The 26954-nt window shown below is 47.1% G+C and overlaps 1 protein-coding gene and 1 long non-coding RNA gene across 5 annotated transcripts; one reads left to right on the forward strand and one right to left on the reverse strand.

Moving 5' to 3' along the window:
- The first annotated feature begins 651 nt into the window (after positions 1–651).
- LOC144290180 (uncharacterized) lies at positions 652–19941 on the forward strand. Of its 3 annotated transcripts, none has more exons than XR_013357982.1 (4): positions 652–823; positions 12517–12670; positions 13264–16969; positions 17605–19941. It is a non-coding gene; the product is annotated as an uncharacterized LOC144290180 (long non-coding RNA). The 3 variants fall into 3 exon arrangements; XR_013357983.1 differs by lacking the exon at positions 652–823 and adding an exon at positions 841–1340; XR_013357981.1 differs by lacking the exon at positions 652–823 and having other exon boundaries at positions 5295–12670.
- On the reverse strand, positions 10844–25480 carry FAM240A (family with sequence similarity 240 member A). 2 transcript variants are annotated; one of them, XM_077859155.1, is made up of 3 exons: positions 25268–25480; positions 14961–15106; positions 10844–11388 (listed from the first exon to the last, which is right to left on the reverse strand). In XM_077859155.1, the coding sequence occupies exons 2-3, from the start codon at positions 15101–15103 to the stop codon at positions 11256–11258; spliced, it is 276 nt and encodes a 91-aa protein (XP_077715281.1). In that variant the 5' UTR covers positions 15104–15106; positions 25268–25480; the 3' UTR covers positions 10844–11255. The 2 variants fall into 2 exon arrangements, with proteins under 2 accessions (XP_077715281.1, XP_077715282.1); XM_077859156.1 differs by lacking the exon at positions 25268–25480 and having other exon boundaries at positions 14961–15321.
- Between the last annotated feature and the right edge of the window lie 1474 nt (positions 25481–26954).

The raw sequence follows: 26954 nt of genomic DNA on the forward strand, positions 1-26954 counted from the left end.
TGAGCAGAATACCCAAATTAGCCCTAAAATTTTAGGAATTGTTGACTGAGTGGCTGTGCCCCTGATATACTAGACAATATAGAAAAAAAAAAAAGCCTGCATTGATTGAGATAGGAGTCATCAACTTAGCTTTGAACCACTGTCTCTATTGTTTTTAAAAAGTGATTTAATGTCATGTGTCTGTTACTCATCTATTTGAAAGCTGGGAGGTAAATCTTTGCAGCGTTTATTGACTCTAGGACCTGTTTCATTCCTTTTCCCTTGCAGGGTGTTCTTATCAGGCCTGGGGAGAAGAATCCTGCAGCACCTGGGGCAAGGAGGCAGCCTGGTCGGTCGGCACTGGAGGCCAGGAGAGAAAGGATCTCCATGGCCACGTCGGCCTTCCCGCTGGTGCTGTGATGGACAGGGAGAAAGGTGACCCAGGCGCTGCAGCACGCCCGCATGCTTGGACTTGGCTTCCTCGAAGGTTGTCAGACGGAGTCCTGGCCACAGCGATGCTCCCCAGGGCAAAGGATCCTAGGTGTCCCTGGACGTAGCAAAAGGCAGTTGGCAGAGGCCTCACTGCATCCAGTGGTGATGTGTGCAGATGTGGAGTGTGTGCTCATTTCAACGAAAGGAGAAGCGGTCTCAAGCAGACCCCACAGGTAACGACGTGGATCAAGGCACAGATGGGAAGGACCGCCAGGTGCTCCTGATAACACCCCTGCCTCCTCCTCTTCCTTGGCACGGTTGTCATGAGAGCCAAAACCACAGTGATGATTTTAGCTGAAGCAGCAGAAGTAGCCCCAGAGAAGCCAGAGGCGAACATCATCTGTGGAAATACGTAGGTGCCTTTGTTGGGAGGGCCGGTGGAGAAGGAGGAGGGGAAGCCGGGAAAGGAGGTGAGCAGAAGGTAGCTGAGAGTTGGCTGTTGGCCTTGACAAAGGAATGTCTTGGTGCTTCACAGCGACCCCAAGAACCACAGCCACGGGGACAGAGACGCATAGATCTGGGCATGCGGAGCTGTCCCCAGTGGGTCTTAGTAAGCCAGGAGGGTTGCTTTTTTTGGGAGACAGTGATCTTGATTTGAGTGTGAGCGCTGATGGTATGGCAGGAAACTTGTGCCTGATTTTTGCTGAGTGGTCAGTGGTCCTAGCTCGGCTCTGGAAGGGACTCCGGGCAGCCTCCTCAGCACAGTGGCCGGGCTGGTCTGGAAGATGGGCTCTCCCTAGACTTCGGCATCGCAGGCTCACGTGGAGCCTGCAGTGGCTACAGCATTACTGCCAAACTCAGCTTCGTCCGTCGGGCCAAGAGGAGCAGTGACACAGAAGCTCAGGGAGAAAGCCGCCTGGCTTTCTAAGGTAGAAATCCCTGAAGGTTTGATGGGGTTTGTTCCGCTGGTTGGATCCAGGACCCTGGAGGACAGGGCTGCGGTCAGTACTGCGGACTGGCTTCCTCCTGTGGCTGGAAGCTCTGTTCATAGTCGGCATAGTTGTTCTATTGATCAAACTAAATGAACTTGGCTAGCGTGTCAGTCAGATGGATCGGGTCAAGACGGACTTCTTCTAAAGCTTGTGCAAGAGTCTTTCCAGAAAATGATACCGTCTTTCTCCTGTTTTACTTTTCTCTGTTCTGTCCTCTGCCTTCTTCATATCCTTCCCTCTTCTTTTATTTTTTTTCTTAAGGATTTTATTTATTTATTCACGAGAGACACAGAAAGAGAGAGGCAGAGACACAGGCAGAGAGAGAAGCAGGCTCCATGCAGGGAGCCCGATGTGGGACTTGATCCTGGGACTCCAGGATCACGCCCTGGGCCAAAGGCAGCCACCCAACCTCTGAGCCACCCAGGAGTCCCTCCTTCCCTCTTCTTATCTTGAGATCTACATAGATTCAGGAGCTGTCCTCCAAGACAGCCATCTGGAGCTGGTGGGATCTGAATGGGACTGCCATTGTGACCCATGGGGGCATGGACCACCCATCACTAAAGCCTCTCAAGGTACCGGTGATGTTTATTATTAACTATAGGCAGAGGAGCTGCGGAGCACCTGGAGGTGAAAAGGCTGTGGGAAATTTCCACAAGCACCACACCCTTGTCATGCCCTTCACTTTGTAGGCCAAATGGAAGCATTGGGACAATTATGAAACCCTAAAAAGTTCCTGGTCAGGAAGTAGTCTTGGAAAAGGGGGAAGCGTCTAAGCTTAGCAGCTGACATAGTCTGTTTTATGTTGACTTAGACAAGCTGAGCTAGTTGTCTGCTAAAAGGGGGAGGAAATAAGCCTCAAGTGACATCAGCCCTGCTTTGAATGGGGTGTTATTTAGGACTTTCTTATGGAGCAGTGTGCTTGTGCTATAGGCAAACGCTCCATTCATTCATCCAACAGTTAAGTTTTGTGTCTCATAACATATTGTAAGAGCTGTTCCAGACCCTAGGGCTGTACCGGATGCCAAGGCAGCCAAAGTTTCTGCCTTCACGCTCAGCCCGGAGCCTCCCTTCATGGTCTTCTCCCATCTCATTTCTCAAGTTCTCCCAAAGCTGGCCTCCAGCCCAGCAGGTGCTTCATCCTGGTGACCCTTTCATACATTAGAGAGGAGGAGGCCTGTTGGCTCACCTCCAGGGAGTGAAGGTTTTCAAAGGGCAGCAATTAGGACTATTCAGATCTCTGAGAGGACCCCACACCAATGGCACAGAATGGAGCCAATGGGCTTCAAGGCCCAAGTCATCCTCTAAAGCTCTTAAAGCTCTTTGTGACCTTGAACAGATGAATCCTATGTTACACATCTGTTATTTTCCAGAAATGAAACCAGGTTCCATAGAAACATGCTGTTTTTTGGGAAGAGAATTCCAGTAGAGCTTAAAAAATGACCAGTTACATCCGTACAAGTGGATGTGGAAATGTGACTTTATATATCAGTCCTACAAAAGTAACTTCATTCTGCTTGTATTTATGTGCATTACAAAAAAGCATCTAAAACATTGGTAACCAAAACACACCAATCAATAAGAATCCCGTTAGTACAGATTCAGCCTAGGAATACGATAGAGCCCAACAAGTGCTTGGGTATTTCAAAAGATAGACATCTTGCTGCGCCTGGGTGGCTTAGTCAGTTAAACGGCCAACTCTTGATTTTGGCTCAGGTCATGGTCTCAGGGTCCTGGGATCAAGCCCCATGTTGGGCTCCATGCTTAGCGGGGAGTCTGCTTGAGGATTCTCTCTCTCTCCCTCTGCCCCTTCCCCAGCTCATGCATGCACTCAAACACTCAGAGCTGTCTCTCTCTCTCAAATAAATAAATCTTTAAAAGAAAAAAAAAGACACCCCCTTTTGATACTCAGGGACAGGACATTTACAAATGGTTTCACTTCTCATCACACCCATAATAAAACCCTTCCCATGGAAATGGGGTCTCCAAATCTAAAACTCTTCTTCCCACTCATCTATCCTTGGCTGTGAGTTCATCATTCTCTCTGATGAGTCATACACATTTGTGCTGGAGACCAGCATGGAACCAGCCAAGATTCCTTCCAAGTCTCTACCCCCATTTAGTAGATCAAACGGGCATCAACGCATGAGATGTCTATTTTTACTATCTAAACAGTGTCCCAAGGAGCTAACATTCAAGACGTCTGGGCAGTGACTTAGGAATAGAATTCCTTCTCTATACTACACTCCATTTTGAAGGTACTACATCCACCAAGTTTCTTGAGTGACCTTCTACAACCCACCAAGCCAGTTCCCTTGTACCTCTCTTGAGTAAGCCATCACTCACGGACACGAGGCAACAGCTGCCCAGGGGAGGGGAGAATGGAGGACTGTGGGCTTCTCTTATAAATTAAGCTGTCTAAAGATGATACATTCTAATTGCTTTAGATTTACCATCACCCTTGAACGAGGGTCTGGTGGCCTGATTCTAAACCATGTAAGCTTCAGGTGGTGGAACTGACATTTTGAGGATGCACCTGGAAGATTTGTGAGTGACCTAGAGTGGGAATTGGGGTAATAGGTTTTAGTGGGAGTTTCTGGGAGAGTAGGACACCGGTTATGGAGAGAATGAAACTGGGGTTGGTGGAAGTTGGGGAGTGGGTGTGGAGACGCTTTCTGGAAAAATCTCTTTAGAAGAAAAAAATACTTTGATCTTAAAAGTCTAAATGTAGGAGCAGCCTTTAAGTGCACTCACCAGTCTTTGGTAACTCTGAAATTTTTTCACTTGTAGAAGCTTAGTGATCTGTTCAGTTGTTCACCCGTGACAGTCACTGTCTGTTTGCCTCCCTTAACCTACCACAGGTCAGGTACCATACTCCATTTATGAGGAACTATATTCGAAGTCATGATGAAGCTAAAGCTCAGACCAGAAATGATTGGCTAAGGTCACCTAGCTAGAAATATGCACCATAAGCTCTCTTCCTGTGTATTCAGATTATATGAAAAGTCAGCCCAATCCAGTAGGTACTTTGTGGCTTCAGAACAAACAGCACCAACTTCCTGGTCCTTGTGAAATGCTTGTTTACCCAGAACCTTCTCCTGACCACCAGGGCCTTCCTCCAGTGAGTACATGGTCCTACGGACCCGCTGAGAGAAACGAGTTTGAGAGCAAAGTCTTTGAAAAACCCTTGAACACTCTTGGAATACGTTAATGGTGACCTTATTTCTTCACCAAACATTTTGACCCAGGATCAGATATTGGTAGCACATTTGCAGGTGGGATTGCTCTCGAGAGCCCAGCTTATCCGGTTCTCCTGGAGATGGAACTGGGGAGGGTCAGTTTGCAGAATTTAGTCCCCAGGGTGAGCGGACTCTGGGTGGTCTCCTCCCAGGAATAAGCCTTCACACCAGATGTCTTGGACCAGATGTCTCAGACCAATGGTTTCCCCTTGAGCTGTAGCTTGGCATTCTAGAACATTGTCCAAAATCTGGGGCCTCAGGTCCTGGCCCACATTACAGGGGATGTGGATGGCTTCGCTCCTAAGAACCGCCTTGCTTCCTGATCGAGACCCTGAAATCCCCTTTAATCTCTATGATTCATGACTTTGGGAGTAAGAGAAATCAACTCCAAGCAGCTTAAAAGAAAGGAATTCATTGCGTGAACCCAACAGTGCCTCATGGAGCCCAAGGCCAGAAAGCAGCCAGACTCCTGGAAAGGACCAGCCCGGGCTGGAAAGCTGCCCAGGACCCAGGAAGGTGCTTTTTTCCGCCTCCTGTGTTCTTTCTCCAGGTGTCTGCTTCTCTCCTACTTCTTAGGGGTTACACCTCTCTGCTTTCCAGGCACAGCAGTGGGGGGTGGGGGTGGAGGGTCGGGGGGAGTGGCAAAGCAGTCAGATTTCCATGGTGCTGGTTCAGATACATGGAAGAAAGCGGACTCTTTCTTGGTCCCACCCCACCCTCTGGGGAAATGTCTGCTGCATCCGCACAGTGCTCTTTTGGGCCTGAGTGAGGTCAGGACTTGGTGGTTCAGTCATGGCTGTCGTTGGGGGCACAGATTTGGAGAGGGATAGCCAGGAAGAACCTCTCTGAGTTTGGTCCTGAGCAGACGCTGCTCAGAATAGTGAGGGTGGGAGTGTGACTGGGCCCGGGGCCCAACAAGGAGTCTGTTGAGGTCCTGTGGGGGCTTGCCATTTGGTCATAGTCTCCTTGGATCTGTGGGGACTGTCATTAGTTTATACTCAGTACACTTTTCACTGTTTATTTTGGAAGCCACTCCTTCTCCATTCCATGTAGACCTGAGAGAAATCATGCAGTATTTTTCCCTTTGTGGTTGGCTTGTTATTATTATTATTTTTTAAGATTTTATATATTTATTCATGAGAGACATAGAGAGGCAGAGACATAAGTAGAGGGAGAAGCAGGCTCCCCGAGGGGAGCCTGATGCGGAACTTGATCCCAGGACCCTGGGATCACGACCTGAGCCAAAGGCAGACACTCAACCACTGAGCCACCCAGCAGCCCCTATTATTATTATATTTAAATAGGCTTCACGTCCAGCATACAGCTCAAGGTGGGGCCCAAACTCACAATTCTGAGATCAAGACCTGAGCTGAGATCAGGAGTTGGAAGCTCAATGACCTGAGCCACCCAGGCATCCTTGTGGTTGGCTTATTTTACTCAACATGAAGTCCTACAGGTTTTTACACATTGTATACTGTGCCTGATATTCCTTCCTTTTTCAAGGCTGGATAATATTCCATTGTACGGATGCGCCACATTTTGTACGTTTTGGCTCTTGTGAAAAATGCTGCAAGGTACGTGGGTGTACAAATACATCTTCAACATCTTGTTTTCGATTCTTTTGGGTGTATACGCAGAAGTGGGATGGCTGGATCATATGGTAATTCTACATTTAATTTTTTGAAAAGCCACCATACTGTTTTCCACAGCAACTGCATGTACTGTTTCATATTCCCTCTAACAGTGCATAAATGTTTCCATTTCTCCAGGTCCTCACCAACACATTTTATTTTCTGTTTTTTTTTTTGTTTGTTTGTTTCTGTTTTTGTATAGTGACCATCCAGTGCGTGTGAGGTGGTATCTTATTTTGCATTTCCCTCATGATTAGTGATGTTGAGCATTTTCGCATGTACTTATTGGCCATTTGTGTATCTTCTTTGGAGATTTCTATTGAATTTCTACTTGAATATGCCAGTTCATCTGTTTTTGAACGGGGTTGTTTATTTTTTGTCATTGAGTAATAGGAGTTGTTTGTATATTCTGGATATTAGCCCTTTATCACATAGACGATTTGCAAATGTTTTCTCCCATTTCATGGGTTGCCTTTTCACTCTGTTAATTGTATCCAGTGATGTACAGAAGTTTTAAATTTTTATGTTGTGCAACTTATGTATTTTTCTTTTGTTGTCTGTGCTTTTAAGGTAATATCTAAGAAATCATTGCCAAATCCAATGTCATAAATCTTCTCCCTTATGTTTTCCCTCTAAGAGTTTTAAAGTTTCAGCCCTTATGTTTAGGTCTTTGATCCATTTTGGGTTAATTTTTGTATATGGTGTGAAGTAAGAGTCCAGCTTCATTCTTTTGTGTGAGGAGATTCAATTTTCCCAGGACCATTTGTTGAAAAGACTGTGCTTTCCCTCATTGAATGGTCTTGGCACCCTTGTCAAAAGTCATTTGACTACATCTGTGAGAGCTTATTTCTGGGCTCTCTATCCTATTCTTTTGGCCTATATGTCTGTCTTTATGCCAGTATACACTGTTTTGATTACTTTAGCTTTCTAAAAAGTTCTGAAATCAGGAAATGTGAGTCCTCTAACTTTATTTTTCATTTTCAAGATTGTTTTGGTTATTCAGAATTCCTTGAGATGCCATATGAATTTTAGGACGGATTTTTCTATTTCTATAAAAAACACCATTGGGATTTTTATAGGATTGCACTGAATCTATTGTTTGTTTTGGGTAGTATTGACATCTTAACAATACTGAGTCTTCCAGCCCATGAACGCAGAATGTTTCTCCATCAATTTGTGTCATCTTTACTTTCTTTCAGCAATGTTTTATAGTTTTCAGTGCATGAGTCTCTTGCCTGTTTGGTTAAGCTAGTTTCTAAATATTTTATTCTTTTTGATGCAATTGCAAATGGAACTATTTTCACAATCTTTTTCAGGCAGTTCATTGTTGGTTTACTAGAAATGTAATTGCATTTTGCATGTTGATTTTGTATTCTGCAACTTTTCTGATTTCCTTTATTAATAGTTCTAACATTTCTTTTGTGTATGTTTGTGGAATCTTTTGGGTTATGTATATATGGGGTCATGTCATCTGTGAACAAAGATAAGCCTTTTATTTCTTTTTCTTGCCTGATTGCTCTGGCTAGGCTCAGTACTATGTTGAATAGAGGTGGTGAAAGTGGACATCCTCTCCTTTCAGAACTCCATTGACACAAAGTTTAGATACTTTGTTATTGCCTCACAGGTCCTGAGATTCTCTTCCTTTTTAAAAAAAGAAAATTATTAGGGTGTCCAGCCAGCTTAGTTGGTAGAATGTATGACTCTTGATCTTGGAATCATGACTTTGAGCCCCATGTTAGTCATAGAGATTACTTAAAAAGAAAAAAAGGGAAACTGTTTTTCCTTGTTGTCCAAATTAGCTAATTTTATTAACTATCTAAGCTTGGTAAATCCTTTCCTCTGTATTTTCCACCCTACTGTTGAGCTTATCCAGTGTTATTTTTGTTGTTTGTGGATTTTAGTTATTGTATCTTTAATTTCTAAAATTTCCATTTGGTTCTTTTTTTATATTTTTCATGTCTTTGCTGAGATTTTTAAACTTCTTCCATTTGCTTAAGGAGTGCTTGTAATTGCTTGTTGGAGCGTTTACATAACTGCTTCAAAATCCTAGTCTGATAATTCTAACATCTGTGTCCTCTCTGTACTGCTATCTGCTGATTATCCCTTTTCAACTCGGTTGAGATTTACTTGGCTCATGTTATAAGTAATTTTGGATTATATCCTGGACATTTGGAGTACAAGGTTATGAGACTCTCCCCTTTTTACAAATCTATTTTAGCAAGCAGTCAAGCTATTTATATTAAGAACGCATGTCCTGGCTCACTTTTGTGAGCTATGTTTTAAATGTCAATTACTTTTCAAAGCCTTTGCTGTGCTTTTGTGATCTGCTGCTTGTGTGCTACTCAGAGGCCAGCCTGGAATCTGGGCAGGATCCCACACCATAGTAGAGCTCTCAAAGCTTTTGCTGTGTTGATCCCGGTCAGTTTTATAAATGTGATGTATCCAGGACTTGATATTCAGATTTAAAACATCCCATTCTGTTGTGAATTTGTTGTATCTTCTCTTCCTTCCCAATCCCTAAAATTCATATGTTGAAGCCCTGAGAATTCATATGATGGTTTTTGAAAATGAGGCCCTTGGAAGGTAATTAGATTTGGATAAGATGAGGAGGGTGAGGCCCTCATGATGGGATCACTGTCCTCATAAAAAAAGGCCCCAGAGATTACTCCCCACCCATTCCTCCCATCTCGTGTGAGAACACTATGAGAAGATAGCAGTCTGCAAGGCAGGAAAGGACCCTCATCAGAACTGACATGCTGGCACTTTGATCTTGGACTAGAAGCCTCTAGCTTCCAGGACTATGAGAAATGGCCCTGATGCTTCTCTGCCCCTTTCTTTCCAGTCCCAGAAAAAGGGACTTGCCAGAGCACCAAGGCCTTAGCATAGACCTTCTTGCCTCTCAGGAGGCATCTGCGGATGCTCCTGGCTGGCCTTCCCACCTCTGTCCTCCTACCTTTCAGTGCAGGGTAACCCTCCAGGACCAAGGCCATTGTGGCCCTCCCCTGCCAACACCCTTCGGTGGCTTCCTGTGCCCTTGGGAGAAGCTCCAAGTCTCCTGGCCAACAAGACCTTGGAGGGTGATTTCTCACAGCTTCTCCTCATTCCCAGTCTTACGTTACTATATGTATTCCCTTAAGGCCACCAGGACCCACCATCCCTGTATCTTACCTTCATCAGGGTCACATTTATGTTACTAGCCTATTCTTAAGCCCTCCCTAGGCCAGGATGGGCCCCCTAGAGGGTGGGCAGCTTTGCCTGCTATAGCTCCCAGTGTGAAAGTCCTTTATGCCCAATACCCTTCACTTTTCTGCTGTCTTCTCAGACTGTGGCCTCCAGAGCCTGTGCTTCTGGGTTTCTCTGCAGTTCTCTGGTTGCCTAACACAGTGCCTGGTGTGTGGTCAGTGGGTCAATGAACGAATCTTCACCTGCATTTGGATCCCATTGTAGTTCATGATGGCAGGCCTTTGCATCTGAGAGTCCCTCACCAGCAAGCCCTGACCTCTCTTCTTCCTCTATTTAATTCCTATTTTCCTCCTACTCAACAAAAATTCCTCTGCCATCACAACACTCTCGCCTGAACCCAGCTGGAATTTGTAGTGTATTAGCTGAATTGAATCCCACGTTAAGGGCAGCCCGGGTGGCTCAGCAGTTTAGCGCCGCCTTCAGCCCAGGGCGTGATCCTGGGGACCTGGGATCGAGTACCGCATCGGGCTCCCTGCATGGAGCCTGCTTCTCCCTCTGCTGTCTGTTTCTCTCCTTCTCTCTCTCTCTCTCTCTCTCTCTCTCCCCCTGTGTCTCTTATGAGTAAATAAATAAAATCTAAAAAAAAAAAAAAAAAAAGAATCCCACGTTAAATGAAACCATAGAGGGAGGAAGGGCTCTGAGCCCTCTTCACTGAATCAAGTGAGCATGGGACCTGGGGAAATGCTCTCCCAACCCTACTCGCCTTCTGGTGGCTTCCATTGCCTTGATGAAGCCTCTTGGACTCCCTGAGGATGTGGATGGAAGCACTGTCTGGCACATCAGGGTGCTCAGAGGACTGGAACAACACACGTGCCGCTGCCCAGAATTACCTCTGCCTTGCTGTGTGTCCTGGTGACATTGGTCCTGTGCATGTAAGGCCTGCAGCCTTCTAGTACTTTACATGGTCTCTCGGAGCCCTTGTTCCAGGTGGAAACTGGGACATTTCAGTTTATACCTCAGGAAGTAGCAACCCTACCCTGTGGACCCAAGACATGGCTGGGGAGTGACTATGACATTTCAAAGTCCAGAACGTATATATGGCAAACACTTTGTTGGGGGTGGCCAGATATACTTTAGCTGAGCTGACAGAGAGTTACCCAGAGCAAGTGTGTTGGAATTTGAAATAAAGCAACAAAACATAGAGCGTGTACATCCGTGGTGGCAAGGCAACCAAGCTTTATTAAAATTATCCTGATCTGATTGAATGGTTCTTGGCAAACAGGCTTTGAGGAAGCCAATTAAATTCACATGAAGGAGAAATAATATTAAATCAATTTCTTGACAAACGTTTTTATGACTATTTACAGTATAGCTATTTCTGCAGATGGGAGCATTTTTCTTCTCACAAAAAGAAAACAAGAGAAAGGATCATGAGACACTATTTCTAGGAGAGATGCGAAATGACACTGGTGGGCAATGTTAAAGTGTGACCATGAAGATCAGATCCTTCCCTGACAACCCCCCTCCCAGCATGTGCTTAGAATTTAAAATATGTAGATTTGAAAATTAGAAGGTAATTGTATGGAGATAAAGTATGCTACATGGATGCTAATCTCATCTTTAGAGGCACTCAGGCTAATATCCTGGCCCCCACGTGGAGGTGCCTGACTTGGCTAATAGTGCCCACTTGGCATCGAGGAGGACGTGCGGGTAAATCTGTCACGGGTCAGGGTAGTGTGACATCTGTCTGGCATAGCTCAGGGACTCGGGCATTTGCACTGATTTCTACTGGCAGAGCCACCTTAGTGCTTTGAATCCTCTTGTGTCAGCGAAGTGAGAAGCTCCCGGCCCATGTTTGCCCGCTTTTCTGTCTCATCTGGATTGTTCCGCAGCCTCAGCTTTGCTTCCAGTCTCTGCCTCCATTCCTCTCTGAGCCTGAAAATAGAAACCACACAGCAAGCAGAGCACCCATGTCCATGGCATTTGGCTCAGGGATGCTTCCTTCCTCCCCCCCCTCCACCAAAAGTGTGTGTCTGTGTGTTTGTGTGTGCATTTAGGTTTTATTTATTTATTTATTTACTATTTTATTATTTTATTTTTTATTTTTTTATTTATTTATGATAGTCACACAGACAGAGAGAGAGAGAGAGAGAGAGAGAGAATGGCAGAAACACAGGCAGAGGGAGAAGCAGGCTCCATGCACCGGGAGCCCGACGTGGGATTCGATCCCGGGTCTCCAGGATCGCGCCCTGGGCCAAAGGCAGGTGCTAAACTGCTGCGCCACCCAGGGTTCCCTGCATTTAGGTTTTAAAAGGTATGCAGGAAAAAAAAAAAGGTATGCAGGGGGACACCTGGGTGGCTCAGTGGTTGGGTGTCTGCCTTCAGCTCAGGGCATGATCCCGGGGTCTTGGGATTGAGTCCTGCATTGGGGTTCCCTGCAGGGAGCCTGCTTCTCCCTCTGCCTCCGCCTGCTGCTCCCTCTGCTTGTGCTCTCTCTCTCTGTGTCAAATAAATAAATAAATAAAATCTTTAAAAAAAAAAGGTATGCAGAGGACTTGAAATTTAAATATATGCATATTTTATACTTTATAGGTATATATTTAGCTCTCACTTCTGTTCAGGCTATTCTAATATTAATCCCTCAAACTCTTCCTTTGAGAGAGCAATGTATTTAAAATACAGGGAGAAGGGATCCTTGAGTGGCTCAGCGGTTTGGCGCCTACCTTTGGCCCAGGGTGTGATCCTGGAGTCCCAGGATCGAGTCCTAGGTCAGGCTTCCTGAGTGGGGCCTGCTTCTCCCACTGCCTGTGTCTCTGTCTCTCTCTCTATGTCTCTCATGAATAAATAAATAAAATCTTAAAAAAAAAAATACAGGGAGAGGAGCCCTGGCTGTCTCAGTTGGTGGAGAACGCAACTCTTGATCTTGGGGTTCAAGCCCCATGTTGGGTGTAGAGATTACTTAAAAGTGAAGATAAAAAACCTTGAAAAAAATTTACAGGGGGAAAAAACCTCTGTCCATATAGAATTGTTTGTTCACTTGGCAAAGTTATTTTTCAAAAACAGGTGAAATAAAGATGTCTTCAGCCATACAAAAACGGAAAGAATTCATCACCAGCAACCTGTTCCTATGGGACACGTTAAAGGGAATCTGCCAAGGGAGAATGACACCAGATGGGAGATTGGGATCTGCATGATGGAGGGAAGGGCACCTGAAAAGGTAACTGTGTGGGTGTATTAATAATTTTCTCTCCCACCTTGAATCTCCTTAAAAGATAATCAGTGTCTGAAAGCAAAACTGTTAATGGTGTTGTGTGGATCTGTACAGAGGATCTGTACTTTGCACCAGGGCACAAGGGCCAGGTTGAGGGGGGAGAGTGGGTTTGTGCCATTGTGAGGCTCTCCCACCTATAGGAGACCACGTGCCGCTCGATGGCATACTGTGACAAGGGTCGTAAAGCAACCCCTAACCCCCGCTTCAGCCGTCGAGAGAACAGGCAAGAGATCGGTAAGGTTGTGGAGCCTTCGAGCCACAGGGCTGAGCGCCGGCCCCCACGCCCAGGGAGCCGGGACCGTCCTCAGCCTCTCCTCTGACTGCCTGTGGCAAAGTAACAAGGAGAAACCGAAGGCCCGGGAGAGCTGCCAACCCGCCCCGACCTCAGGGCCCGCCCGTCCTCTGGCGTCTTGTCTCTGCGGGGTGCTGTCCTGGACTAGGCGGGACGCAGGGGAACCGACCCCAGGCATGTTTTCCTGTCCTGGCCTCGGCCTCGGAACAGCCTGATGGACTGGGACCCTCTTCTCCATTTTGTGCAGGGACAAGATGGAGCAGTGGGTGAGAGCAGAGACCTTCTGGAAGGGACCACCCGGTTCAAATGGGAGAGGGGAAGAAGGATACGTAAGTTGGAGTCTTGCCGTCCCACCAGCCAGAAAGCTTATTTCCTCTTACATGCATAGATGGGCCCCGTGCACATATGTTTTCATGTTTCAACAAACTGCAGTCTGTTTCGGAGCTGATTTGCTCACCCCCTTGGGGTGCGCCTCACTTTCTGCATCTTCTTGGAGCAGTTCCACTGCATCTAGGACCTTCTATGGGTTCCCCGGGGAGACACACGCATGCATGGTGGGGTGGGACACATGTATGCACGGCAGGGACACGCGTGCATGCACGGCATGGGCAGCATGCTGAGTGGCCTGGCCTGGGGAAGGAAGATGATAGGGACTAACTGAGAACTAACTGACCGTGCACCTCAGCTTCTCGATTTCCCCGGAGGGGACTCCGGAACATGGCCCTCCAGCAGCTGGGACAGGCTGCTTCTCCTTGCCTGCGGCCAGGAGAGTATGGCTGAGCAGCTCTCCACGTGTGGCCGAGGCCGGGAGGGCCTTGGAAGGCAGCAGTGAGTTCAAGTCATGTGGATCGGTGCATACTCTCAGCCCAGCGAGCGTGCACCGGCCGCGTGGGGTCTCGGCCAGCGCACAGCTGCCCCACCACCCCCGGCCACACACGAGCTGTGCCCTTTGCAAACAGACAGCGGCTGCGCTGTGCCACGAGGGGACAGGGGACCCAGATGGGCCTGTCCCTCACTGGCTCCCAGACATGGAGGCAGTGGGTGAGGGTGTTGAGCTGCCACCGTTCCCACAGCCACGGCAACCTCCGTTTGCCCAGTTGCATTACTGCTCTGCAGTGGGCAGACTGGCGCGGCTACAGCAGGGATGCGCGGCAGAGGGGCGACAGCCCATCGGCCCCCCTCAGAGAACCTCAAAGGGTGTCCTGTGTCTTCACCCAAATGAGCACCGAGAATCTGCTTTTCACGGACACATCTGCTAACCTGCTCCCCAAATTTAGTGTAACCCTCACGCCCTAGAAATGGTGACAGAGGGGAGAGATTTTTCCATCTATAAAGATATGAATCAAAGTGTACGTTTGTTAACGTAGAAGAATTTTTTAAATCACTGCCCACAACTATAGGTGGTGGCAGGACCATATGCAAGGAAAATGAAAATAATTTTGTTCTCTAAGATGCCCATCTGGCATTCTTTTGGGGAAGTCAGTTTTGTTCTTAAAAAAAAATAAACAGGGGTGGCAATGCTATGTCCATGTGCCTTCATGGTGGAGACGCTGATGGTGGTGAGGTTGTGCATGGAGGGATATAGGGGAAGTCTACTTTCTGCTTAAGTTTGCTGTGAACCTAAAACTGCCCTAAAAAAATGAAGTCTATTTTTAAAAAAGACTTAAGTTATTTATTTGAGAGAGAGAGAGAGAGCTCATGTGCACACATGAGTAGGGGAAGGCACAGAGAGAGAGGGCGAATCTCAAGTGGCCTTTGACTTGGGGTTCAACCTCACACCCCCAGGGCGGGGCCCGTCGCGGGGCTCGAACTCACAACCCTGAGATCATGACCTGAGCTGAAATCGAGAGTCGGATGCGTCACTGACTGAGCCACCCAGGTGTCCCCGAAAATAAAGTCTGTTTTTAAAAACTAGTTTAAAAAATAGACAAACGAGCCACATACTTTCTCAGGGCACTCCGTCCCAGGCGATACTCCTCGGATTCCCGGTAGTAGGTCTGCTTGCCAATCTCCCGTTCCCAGAAGCGCTTGAGCTCGTGACAGGTGTTCCGGCAGAAGATCTCCCGGCGGGCGTACTGACTGTTCATCCCCTGAAAAGGAAGGTATCAATTGAGCCCCTTCAGCCTTGAGCTCCCTTAGATGCTGGGGGGTACAGGCTCTTTTTTTTTTTTTTTTTTTTTAAAGATTGTATTTATTTATTCATGAGAGGCAGGGACACAGGCAGAGGGAGAAGCAGGCTCCATGCAGGGAGCCCGACGTGGGACTCAATCCCGGGTCCCCAGGATCAGGCCCTGGGCTGCAGGCGGCGCCAAACTGCTGAGCCACCCGGGCTGCCCGTATAGGCTCTTTTGAACCCAGTCCCTGCCATTTATTTGAGGGGACCCCGGCCAGCCGCAGAACCTCAGCTGGGGGATGACAGCATGATCTGGCTGCTTGTCATCAGGATATAGGGATGGGACTGCAGAAGCCCCAGTGGAGCGGGGCTTGGCACAGGCACCGGGCAAATACCTCTGACCTTGCGTCCTCCTCCCAGAAAAACGGGCCTTCTCAACTTTGAATCCCCAGGCAAAGCGTGCCAGGCATCTGATGTGCGGTCCGTTGCGTTACCTCAGCATCCCCACGAGTGGGCATTACCTTCCTCGTTTTGTGGGTGAGACGTGTGCTCAGCCAGGAGACTATGGCCGAGCAGCTCTCCACGTGTGGCCGGAAGTTAAAGAACTTGCCCGTAACTCCCACGACTGCAGAAGGCAAGCCGCATGCTTCGGAATGTTTTCAAGCCCTGTGCTAAAGGGGTTTGTCACACAAAGTGACACACCTGGAGCAGGTGGCTCGAAGGTGTATGCATGTGTGCATGCACTTTTGTACGGGACTGTACGTGTCAGACACTCAAGGATGCTCGCTGATTTACACGAAGGAGCTCTGCCCAACTCCAGACCTCAGTGGGTGCAGGGGACAGGCCAGAAGCAGGAACTGGAGGGGCAAGGGGTGCAGAGAGAGGAGCGGTGGGCTATTGGAAATATCCCGGGAGAAGGTCTGACCAGGCAGCGGAGGCCAGGTTAATGGAAAGCGGACGGGTTCACAAGGCATCTTGGGGGTGGCAAGGGGTCCCCGTGGAGACTTCAATGCCTTTGCACAGGTGGGAAACAGCAGAGGAGGGAGCTCCTTGGGCAGTGCTGGGCAGAGTCTGAGCTGCCCGGGTGCGACATCAGGGGGAGGTCCTGAAGGGGCGTCTGGACCCAGGGCCCGGCACTCAGTGTGCAGATCAGGACCACAGCTCTGTCGCAGATACCGATGGGGGTTTCAAGCAAGATATTGGCTCTGGACCTGTTTGTCCATCAACTTGACACACCTTCTGCTTGTCAATAAATTCTCCAGGCCTCAGTTTTCTCAGCTGTGAAATTTCTCTGAAGATGAAATTTGATCACGAATGTGAAACTATCTAGCAATGTATAAATTTCTGAATAAATATAACTTGTGTAGTTCATAAACCTCAAATTGTACAGGGCTTAATACGATAATTAACGGTGGGTAATAATAACCTCCTCCAACTTTCTATAGAGATGAAGTAATTGCACTTCTCTTTTCTTCTGGATCAGTGGCTTGACCTTGGCTGCCCATTGGAATCTCTTGGGGAGCTTTGTGAAAACCTGACGCCCGGGCTTCATCCCCAGGGGGTCTGATTTGAGCAGACCACTGTGTGGCCTGGGCATCAGGGTTTTTGAAAGCTCCCCCTGTGTTTCCAGCGTGTGGCCAAGGTGCAAACTGCAATCATGGACCGTGTCCTCCTGTGTGCTGGGTCCAGGAAGGCTGAGGTGATGAGGGCTGGGCGTAAAGGCATAGAGATATCACGGTCACAGCCATCTTGCAAAGTATGCACTTTCCTCCCCCATTTTGCAGGTAAGAAAACTGAGGCTTGGGAGTAGCAATTTGACTTTATCAAAGTCATTCAGGTGGTAAGTAGGACAGCTGTCATACTCATGACCCAGACTCTATCCCCTGCCCCTAACTGTTCCCTGTGGTGGAGGAGAGTGACTTTCTTACCTCCTGGATGTGCTCAGTGATCTCGTACTTTCCTGGCAAAAGAGCAAAGAGCTCATTGACTGCAACAAGCCCCCCACCCCAGAGCAGAATTTTTCCGAAATGAGGATTTTTCCTGTTTTATTGCAATGTTGTAAGCATTAGCAGTGCTCGATAAATACCTGTTGAGTGAATAAATGCCCCCCTCGGCCTCCCGGTTATCTTTATCCTGAAGGGCTGGCCTGGCAGTGGTGGTGGCATCGAGGGGAGGCGTATAGGGACAGTGTGAGGGGCATTCCCATGTCACGTTGCCTGGCCACTGGCCCTGGTAGACCGGGACTGTGTGTATTGCTGCAGAACATGCTTCTGAAGGAGGGCAGAGGAAAGAACTCTCTGGATTCTGACAATTTTGAGTTCATATGAAGTTTCTGGCATTCAGAGGAGAGTCACTTTGGGGAGGCAAATGCTCATTAGGGTTTTTTTTTTTTCCACAAAATTTGGAGGGCTCATTTTTACTCTGAAGGTTTTCATTTTTTTTGTTTCGTTTTTGTTTTTGTTTTTTCTTATTTAGGAAAATAGAAGCCTGAGCCTGAACACGGACTATGTACAATGTCAGGGAACTTTACAACTGTTCGCCCGGGTGCACTAGCTGTGTTCAGGTCTGGGGGCTGCCAAAGCTACAGACTTGGGAGCTGGGTTTGGAGAATTGCTGAAAACAAGGGGGGCACCAAGCACATGATCACATGGATCACATCAAGGAGAGACCAGTGGAAGGCAGGCAGCAAGCTGTGGGAACCACTCATTCTCCGTCTGCTTCAGTCATTCTTTGGGCTGAGCTTCTGGGACACCAGGCCAGGGGAGTCACCGAGAGCAGAGGAGGTTAAGGAAGACTCACAGACCCAATGCCACGGGCCAGGCGAGCCTCATAAGGGAGGGAAGCACCTGTGCCCCATAGCAAGCTGAGGGCTGAGACCACTACAGAGTCCGTTCACATCCTACCCATGACATCAGAATGCTTTGTCTTGGACCCTGTTGGCCCCTGGAAAGAAGAGTTTGGGCCACATTGGGCCCGTTTGCAGCCATGAATGTAATGTATCCTATACCCCTCTTACAGGTGTATTCCCACCCTGTGCCCCAGGGCTGACCCCCAAACCGTCTGTAGGTAGCCCACCTGTGCTCTCCAGATGTCCTCAGGGTGCCCTGCGCTCTCCAGCTCTCTCTTCTTTTGCTACAGAGAGCCTCAGAGTCTCTCAGGGCCTCTCCCTTCCCCAAGCCACACTCTGTTCCTGGTTTGCCGCTCTTCCGTCATCCTGTCCTGGCAGCTCCTGGAATCGGCTATTCGTGAAATCTCATCTTGCCTGTAGCAGGTGTGCAGGTGCACCTGTCCTGCTTGCTTAACGCGGTGTGATCCCTGCTCACCCCCGGGGCCCAGATTCACATCCAACAAGCGAATGGGCACCCTGCTGGGGTCACCCCAGAGCTTCGGGATTCTCTTTATGTGTTTTGCACCTCAGTTTTGTCGTCTGTGAAATGGGATTGTGATGAAGATTAAATCAGATCATGTTCAAGACAATGCCTAACACAAATGTGTCAAGCGTCACGCTGTGTGCTGGGCTCTGGCAAACCCAGTCCTGGCCCTCTGATTTTCTCAGACTGTTGTCTGAACAAGGACATCATTAGCCACAGCTAATAGAGTATAATTGACAACCCCAAATTAAGTGTCACTTTTCCTTATTTGTACATAATATTGAATGTTTGGCTTCTTGAGTATGTGGTTGAGCTTCATTTAGCTTTGTACTGGTCTTCTGGGCACTACTTAGGAACGGTTAGATAACAAGGCAGAAGTGTTTCAGGTTTTCAGATTGGACAAATGTTCCATATAGGGTGATGCTCAGTGGAGCGCTTGATAAAAACTTTTGACTGGTGTCATTTTTTTTTTTTAAGATAGATTTATTTATTTTAGAGAGGGAGAGCATGCACGAGTGGGAGGGGCAGAGGCAGAAGCAGAGGGAGATAGAATCTCAAGCAGATGCTGCACTGAGCCTGGAGCCCGATGCAGGGCTCTATCCCACCACCCATGAGATCGGGACATGAGCCGAAACTGAGAGTCGGATGCTGAACCAACCGCACCATCCAGGTGCCCCTGATTGGTGTCATTCTTATTTCCTTTCGCCTCTGATACATCAGAGATGAGCCTCACCATGACCATTCATTGGAAGGTGCCCCACATGTGTAAGAAGGAAGATGCCTGTTTTCCCAAGGAAGAGCGGGGCTCCCACTGGTTTCACCCCCATGATTGGCATCCACCTCCAGTCTTTTTTGTTTGTTTGTTTTTAAGGCTTTTATTTATTCATGAGAAACACACAGAGAGAGGCAGAGACATAGGTAGAGGGAGAAGCAGGCTTCCTGTGGGGAGCCCGATGCAGGACTTCTTCCAAGGACTCTGGGATCAGGACCTGGGCCAAAGGCAGATGCTCAACCACTGAGCCTCCCAGGCGCCCCTCCAGCTCCACTTCTATCTCTGCCGTGTTATTTCATAACCCAACTAGCTGTTTTGCTGGAAAATACCGGTGGCACAATGGTGAAAAGAAGCAAGATCTGCTCTAAGAAAAAAATGCATTTTGCTGTTAGACAAATTACCTCATCTTCTCCCAACCTGTTCCAGTCATTGTCCCCAGTATGACCAGAACCTGTAGCAGCTGCTTTCCTCAGTCATGTAGCATCAGGGAAACACAATTAATGACAACTTTTGGGAAAACATAAAAGTAAAAGAGGAAAGAGGGAGTTAAAGATATCTAGGACTCCTAGGGGAGTCAGCTGAGTGCAGAGTCTGTTTGAGATTCTCTCTCTCTCTCTCTTCACCTCTGCCCTGCCCCCACCCCTGAATTTTCTCCCTCTCTCTTTCTCAAAGAAATAAAATTTTTTTTTTTTAAAGAAGGACTCCTGGATGGTTCAATGATTAAACATCTGCCTTTTGCTCAGGTCATGATCCTGGGGTCCTGGGATCGAGTCCTGCATCAGGCTCCCCACAGGGAGCCTGCTTCATCCTCTGCCTGTGTCTCTGCCTCTTTCTGTGTGTCTCTCATGAATGAATAAATAAAACCTTTAAAAATAAATAAATAAATAAATAAATAAATAAATAAATAAATAAAAAGATACCTGGGACTCCTAAGCTCCCAATCCCCAAGGGCTGATACCTGGCTAATACAGGGTCCCTCCTCATCATACAGATTCATCACACCAGCACTTCCTGTGACAGGAGCTGGGATGGAGGATGGGGCCCAGGAGGAACCACCAGACCTGGTCTGAGGGGTTCAGGGTGCTTCTCAGGGGAAAGGATGTGCAGGGTGAGTGGACAGGAGCCCCTAGGGTGCAGGAAACATTGACACTGCAGAGGTCTGTGATGAGAGCCCTGCAGAAGCAAAATGGCAGGAACGGAGGTGGGGGGTGGCCTGGGGTGGGGGTGGGGATTGACTTCAAAGGGATACAAGGACTTTCTAGGATTATGGAAATGTTCTATATCCTGTTTCTAGAGATAGTTTGTCAAAATGAATCAAGCCATACACTGAAATCGGGTGAATTTTATTGACATAAGTGCTATCTCAATAAAAGCAGAGAAGCAATGTCTTCTGTCCTTGGACTAGAGAGAGCTCCATCCAAGTTCCCTGGTCCTAACCTCCCCCAAGACACTGCCAGCACCTCAGTGTAGGGGTTAACCCATTCCTCCACGGGTAGCAGATGTTTCTGTAAGCATTTGTGGTTGGGTTTCCAGGCTTCTAAAATGAAGACAACTACTTTGCAGAAATGCGGTGAGGAAGATATCCATAGTTGAAAAGGCCTTTGGACACACAAAGGATTGTTCTCGATAAACAAATGGCTCTATCCTCTCCAACTCCTTGACCAAGAACACCAGCCACTAGTGCGCTCCCTTTAAGAACATCTGTAGCACTACTTCTAGCCCATTGCTACCAACTCGGAAAAGCCATAACTTCTGTGACAGGAACTTTACTTGACAAAATCAATTTGGTGCTTACAGAGAATGACAGCATGGGACACCTTCACAGCAGGTCAGTTAAACAAACTGAGTTGAACTTTTACCCATCTGTGAGGCTTCTGTGCTGCATGAAGGGCAAACTAATGTTAGTGAGTCCACTAAAACAGAGGCACACTGGTCTCCCATGAGTCCTGATACTGGACAAACCATCTAATTTTCCAGATCTGGAGTTACTCAGGGGATTAACTATTTTGTTAGGAGGAGCAGCTATTTTGTGATGATTTTCCACAATGTTTCAAAAAGCTTCATGGGGATCATGGCTTGAAATAGAACACAGGGTTCCAGTTCCAGATAAATGGAGGAAGCACACTCTCCCTCTGTCTTTCCAAAGAATGCAGCTCCAAAGACTGGACCAAGGCACAGGGTGGCTGACTGAAGGCTCCAAAAAGTAAACAGTAGCAGACCGGAATCCCTATCCTATCACCTTTGAATGGTGCCAAGTTTCCCATTTTTACTCTGGGGTCCCCATTTCAGACTCAGGGCAATGGGGGGACCCAGAAACAAGACACAGCCAGAGAGAGCTCTGTGTCCCCTGACTCTAGGGAGAAAGGACAGTCGCAATGTTCAGGGAACGAGGGAAATTATATGCTTTTTCCTTTCTCTAGTCTCTAGAAAGTTCTGAGGGGCGAGAGGCTCAGCAATGGAATTGACCCGGTGGCAGCAGCAGGGCTGAATAGACACAAAACCGGAGGATGGCACAACTTGTTCTGCTAGGAGGGGCTGTGGGCTTCTCGGTGGAGCGACCTTACCCCCTCCACTGCTTGTCTTCTCTCAGCACCCCCTGCACTTGACTCCAGATGTAAGTGTAGCGCCAGAAGCATCCAGCAGACCAGGTAACCAAAGCCCTGGTTCCTGGCCAAAGGACTGCAAAGGGGAGTCCAGGGAACTGGAAATTACCAGAGATAAATAGCACGGAAGGAGCGGACCTCAGGAATGAGACCCCTAGGAATTGCTCACAGATGCCTAAGCTGGCCTCTGGGCTGCACACATGTGGATCTGACCCAAACAAAGCACTAGCAGAGAGAAAATCATTACAGACCTAGAAAAATTGAACAGCATCACCAGCCAGTTAGATCTAAGTGTAATTTATAGACCTCTCCACCCAATGATGTCAGATTAGATTCTTTTCTAGTGCTCATGAAGCAAACCACAAAACAAATTCTAGAACTAATTCCTAGCAAGGGTGCAGGACATGAGATCAATACCTAAAATCAGTATGTGCTAGCAATGAACGACTGGAAACTGAAATTAAAAACACAACACCATTTACAATAACTTCCCCCAAACAAAATACATAGGTATGCATGTAACAAAGCATGTACAAAATATATTTGCTAAAAACTGCAAAATGCTGAAGAATGAAATAAAAGAAAAATTTGGTAAATGGAAAGACCTATCATGCTAATGGGTTGGAAGACTCAACATGGCAGGGATACCAGTTCTCTCAAAAGTATGGTGTAGACTTGTTAACAACTCTAATAAAAACCCAACCTGAAAGTTTTATAAAGACAAACCAATTCTAGAATGCAAATGAAGATGCAAAAGGTATAGAGTAACTAAGCAGTTTCAAAAATGAAGAATAAAGTTGAAGGAATCCCACTACGTGATTGTCAGACTCACTACAAGCTATCATGTGGTGTTGGCAAAAAGTGTCAGCAAAAGTCATTGGAACAACAGGACACCAATATGCCAAAAACCAAAAAACTTCCTCTACTTAAGCCCTGGAACTTATTAACTCAAAATGGATCACAGATCTACCATAAAATCCCAAACTGTAAAACTTTTAGCAGAAAACATAGGAGATTTTTTTCCCGTGGCTTGGGGGTAGGCAGAGTTATTAGTTATGACATCAATAGCACAATCCATAAAAGAAAAATTGACAAGTTGGGTTTCATCAAAATTAAAAAATTTTGCTCTACAAAAGACACCGTGAAGGGAATGAAGCCCAAGATACAAACTTTAAAAAAATCACAGAGATGACAAAGGGTTTGTATCCAGAATATATAAAGAACTCTCAAAATTCAACAATATGGAAGCAAACAACCAATTAAAAATGGGCAATGTGCTTTAACAGACACTTCATCAAAGAGTATGCAAAAAATCAAATTAAACATCAAAAACATTAAAAGATGTTGAACCCCATTAGCCACTAGGGAAATGCAAATTCAAACCAGATGGAGATCCACCATACCCGTAAAGAATGGCCCAGATAAAAAATCACTGACAATATCAAGTGCTAGAGAGGATGGGTGTGGAGCTATTGGAAGGTTCGTTCACTGCTGCTGGGATGCCACGTGATACAGGTATTACCCCAGAAACCAGTTTGGCAGTTTCCTACAGAGTTAAACATATACAGCAAACCCACTCCCAGGTATTTAGCCTAGAGAAATGCCCGCTCGCGTTCTAGCAAAAACCTGCACACCTGTACACGGTTCTCTTTCTAACTGCGGAAAAAGTGGAAACAACCTAATAGTCCTTCAGTGAATAAATGGATAAAAACCAGCAAACATCCATACAATGGAATACTGTGAAGCAATAAAAAGAAGCAAGCTATTGACATATTCAGTAACTTGGATGAATCTCAAAGGCAACATGCTGAGTGGAAGGAGCCAGTCCCAACAGACCATATTCTCTATGATTCCATTTATATAATGTTCTTGAAAAGACAAAACTATAATTGCCTGGGGTTAGTGGAAGAAGGCGAGGATAACCACAGAGGCATGGCATAAGGGAGCTTTGCGGGGTGATGGAATTGTTCTGTGTCCTGGCTGGGATGGTAGTTACACAGAGCTGTATGTTTGATAACCTCATAGAGCCCAGCATGCACATGAGAGTCATCTTTTGCTGTAAAGGTAAAAAATAAAAATTTAAAAATAGGGGGTTCCTGGGTGGCTACGTCGGTTAAGTGTCTGGCCTCAGCTCAGGTCATGGTCCGGGGTCCTGGGATTGAGCCCAGGACTCCCTTCCCTTTCTCCCTCTCCCTCCGCCTGCAGCTCCCCCTGCTTGTGCTTTCTCTCTCTCTCTCTCTCTGTCAAATTATTTTTAAATATTTTAATTATTTATTTATGAGAGACACAGATTGAGAGGCAGAGACATAGGCAGAAGGAGAGGCAGGCTCCCTGCAGGGAGCCCAATGTGGGACTCAATCCCAGGCCCCCAGGATCATGCCCTGAGCCAAAGGCAGACGTTCAACTGCTGAGCCACTCAGGTATCCCTAAATTTTTTTTTTTAAATAGGACAGAATTGTCTTTAGTAAAACGTATCTTGACTTTTTGTTGATTTGATAAGATTCAGTCATTGATTATGTAAAGGTTATTTACTATCCCTGAAACACCGCTGAACTCTGACAATTATCCCATGAGCCAGCGGCAGGGGCATCACCTAGAGGTTGTGGGAAACATAGAATTTATCGAGACCAGAATCTGAATCAAAAGCTGCATTTTAACCTAACCCCTAGGTGATTCACATGCATATTAATGTTTAAGAAGCTCTGGTTTAGAATTACAGGACCCCAAATCCACTAAGTGCTCTTGAGCCTCAGCCTCCTGAGAAGCCCACCCTGGCTCAGCATCTGTTTAATCATTTCTTTTTTTAAAAAAATATTTAATTTATTTATTCATGAGAGACACAGAGAGGCAGAGACGTAGGCAGAGGGAGATGCAGGCTCCTCACAGGGAGCGCTCTGCGGGACTCCCCGGAACCTGGGATCATGCCCTGAGCTGAAGGCAGATGCTCAACCACTGAGCCACCCAGGCGTCCCTGTTTAAATAATTTCTTGAGGGTATTGGTTCTGGGGGTGGTAGCATCTCTTCCTCTATAGGCACTGTTTTTCTTTCTAGTATTTCATTTTATCAGAATTGTGTTAAGTGAACACTGGCTCTGATTTCTGGCTTTCTCACAGAGGTTAGCTCGTTTTGAATGCATCATTTAATATATATATATATATATATATATATATATACACACATATACACACACATATATATATATTACATATGAAAAGTCCAATTCAGATTTCCAAGTCCTTCCCAAGCAGATGCAAGGTAGGAGGGTCAGAGGGAAAGATGCACCCCAGGAGCTGAGAAAGACAGGCTCTTACGAGGACTATACCCATTTCGCTTTCCCTGAGAAGGGCAAGAGAACATCCATCCCAGGCACACTCAAATTCAACATCCTGTACCTTTGAGATGGAGCTGCTGCTGCCTCGATCGCGATCACGTAGAAAGGAGGGCGAGCACCACAGCTCTGGGGGTTACGAGACTGCCTCCTGGTCCCAAAACCTCAAGGTCCCAACCCTTTATATGCAGAGCGGAGGAGTCACAGAAAGGCCTCAACCTTTCAAGGTTACGTGCACCAAATTAGTAGCAGAGTCACCGAGGTCTCATTCCAGGGACACGGTGGCCTCCTTCCTGGTGAAAAATAGCCCCTAGCCCCTGCTCCCCCTACCTACCCCTACCCACCCCAGGGCATGCAGGCTTCTGGTCTGGCAGGCCCTGCGTGACCATGACTTGGCTGGAACCAGAGTTACAGTTCAGAACATGTTCTGGATTATCCGGGAGCTCACACCCGCAGTGCATCAGGCAAAGCTGCCCCTCCACCCCTCAGAGGGTAAAAGAGCCTGGGATGGCGTGACGAGTCACACTTAGAGGTCACTTTACAGGACGACTTAGAGAGGCGTGTTGTCCTTCGGAGCTGCTAATCCATGCAGGGAGCTTGGTGACGACCTTTTACGGTCTGTTTGGATCCCCCCCCCAGCCAGGGGGGAGCGCAGGAACTGGCCACTGGTGACTCTCTTCCAGTGAAGGGCACCAAACCGGGACAGGCTTCTCAGTTGAAAGGGACCTTCACGCCATTTCATTTGTGTCCTTGAGTGAAACACCTGGGATGGTCCCTGCCTGAGGACTGTCTGGTCGTTATCCAACTCTGCTGGGTCACTGATACGCATGCTTATAAGTCAGCAATCCGAGTGGCAGTGTGGAAGCCCAGCCCTGCATGCCCTGCGGGTCTCCAGAAAGTGAAGCCAGGTAGGATCGTGGGCCTCGAACCCGTGGAGCTATTTCACGAAGGCTTCCCCTCCTCATGTGGATGCCCTGGGGAGCAGCGGAGCAGCTGCTGAGGCTTCTCATGGGGAGAGAGGGTGACAGGCCACCCTTCCAAGCACCACCTCTTCACAATGACACCCACAGCAACCCTGACATCTCCAAAGCACATTTAAAGACAAAATCACCCATTTTGCTTTTCATGTGTTTCTGCTGGTAAGTGTAATATCGCAAGCAGAGAGGATAGGATGATAAGGCTAGTAAGATATTTCTACTGCACATTTTTTTAATATCCCCTTTCTTCTTTACAGAAAAAAAAAATCCACAGGGACACCTGGGTTGAGCGTCTGCCTTTGGGTCATGGGTCAGGTCATGATCCCCGGGATCCTGCCGGGGTGTCTCTGCCTCTGTCTGTGTCTCTCGTGAATAAATAAAATGTTTTAAAAAAATCCACAGTGGAATTGCATATTAGGTGAAAGATTATCTTGAAAGATTTTTTTCTTTTCCCACTGCTGAATGCTGGCAAAGCCTTTCTGGTTACATGGAGTTCCTCAAACTTTATTGAGGCCATTAGCACAGCCTTTAAGAAAAAAACTTATTAAGCTTCCAATTGTTGCTGCCCCCCCCCACCCCCCGCCCCCCGGGCTCACAGGAATCTGAAAATCGATTTAATCCTCTAGCATGGAATTTGGAAGTGTCCATACTTGGTTTACTTCAAAGAACAGACATTTGTGATTTTCCCAATTCAAGTGAAGGATGAACTGACAACCTTCTGAATTTCCAAGTTTTCATCCTGTGTTTGTGATTTATTTAACGGACAGACTCCTC

The sequence above is a fragment of the Canis aureus genome, chromosome 19, assembly GCF_053574225.1.
Source record: "Canis aureus isolate CA01 chromosome 19, VMU_Caureus_v.1.0, whole genome shotgun sequence".
NCBI lineage: Eukaryota > Metazoa > Chordata > Mammalia > Carnivora > Canidae > Canis > Canis aureus.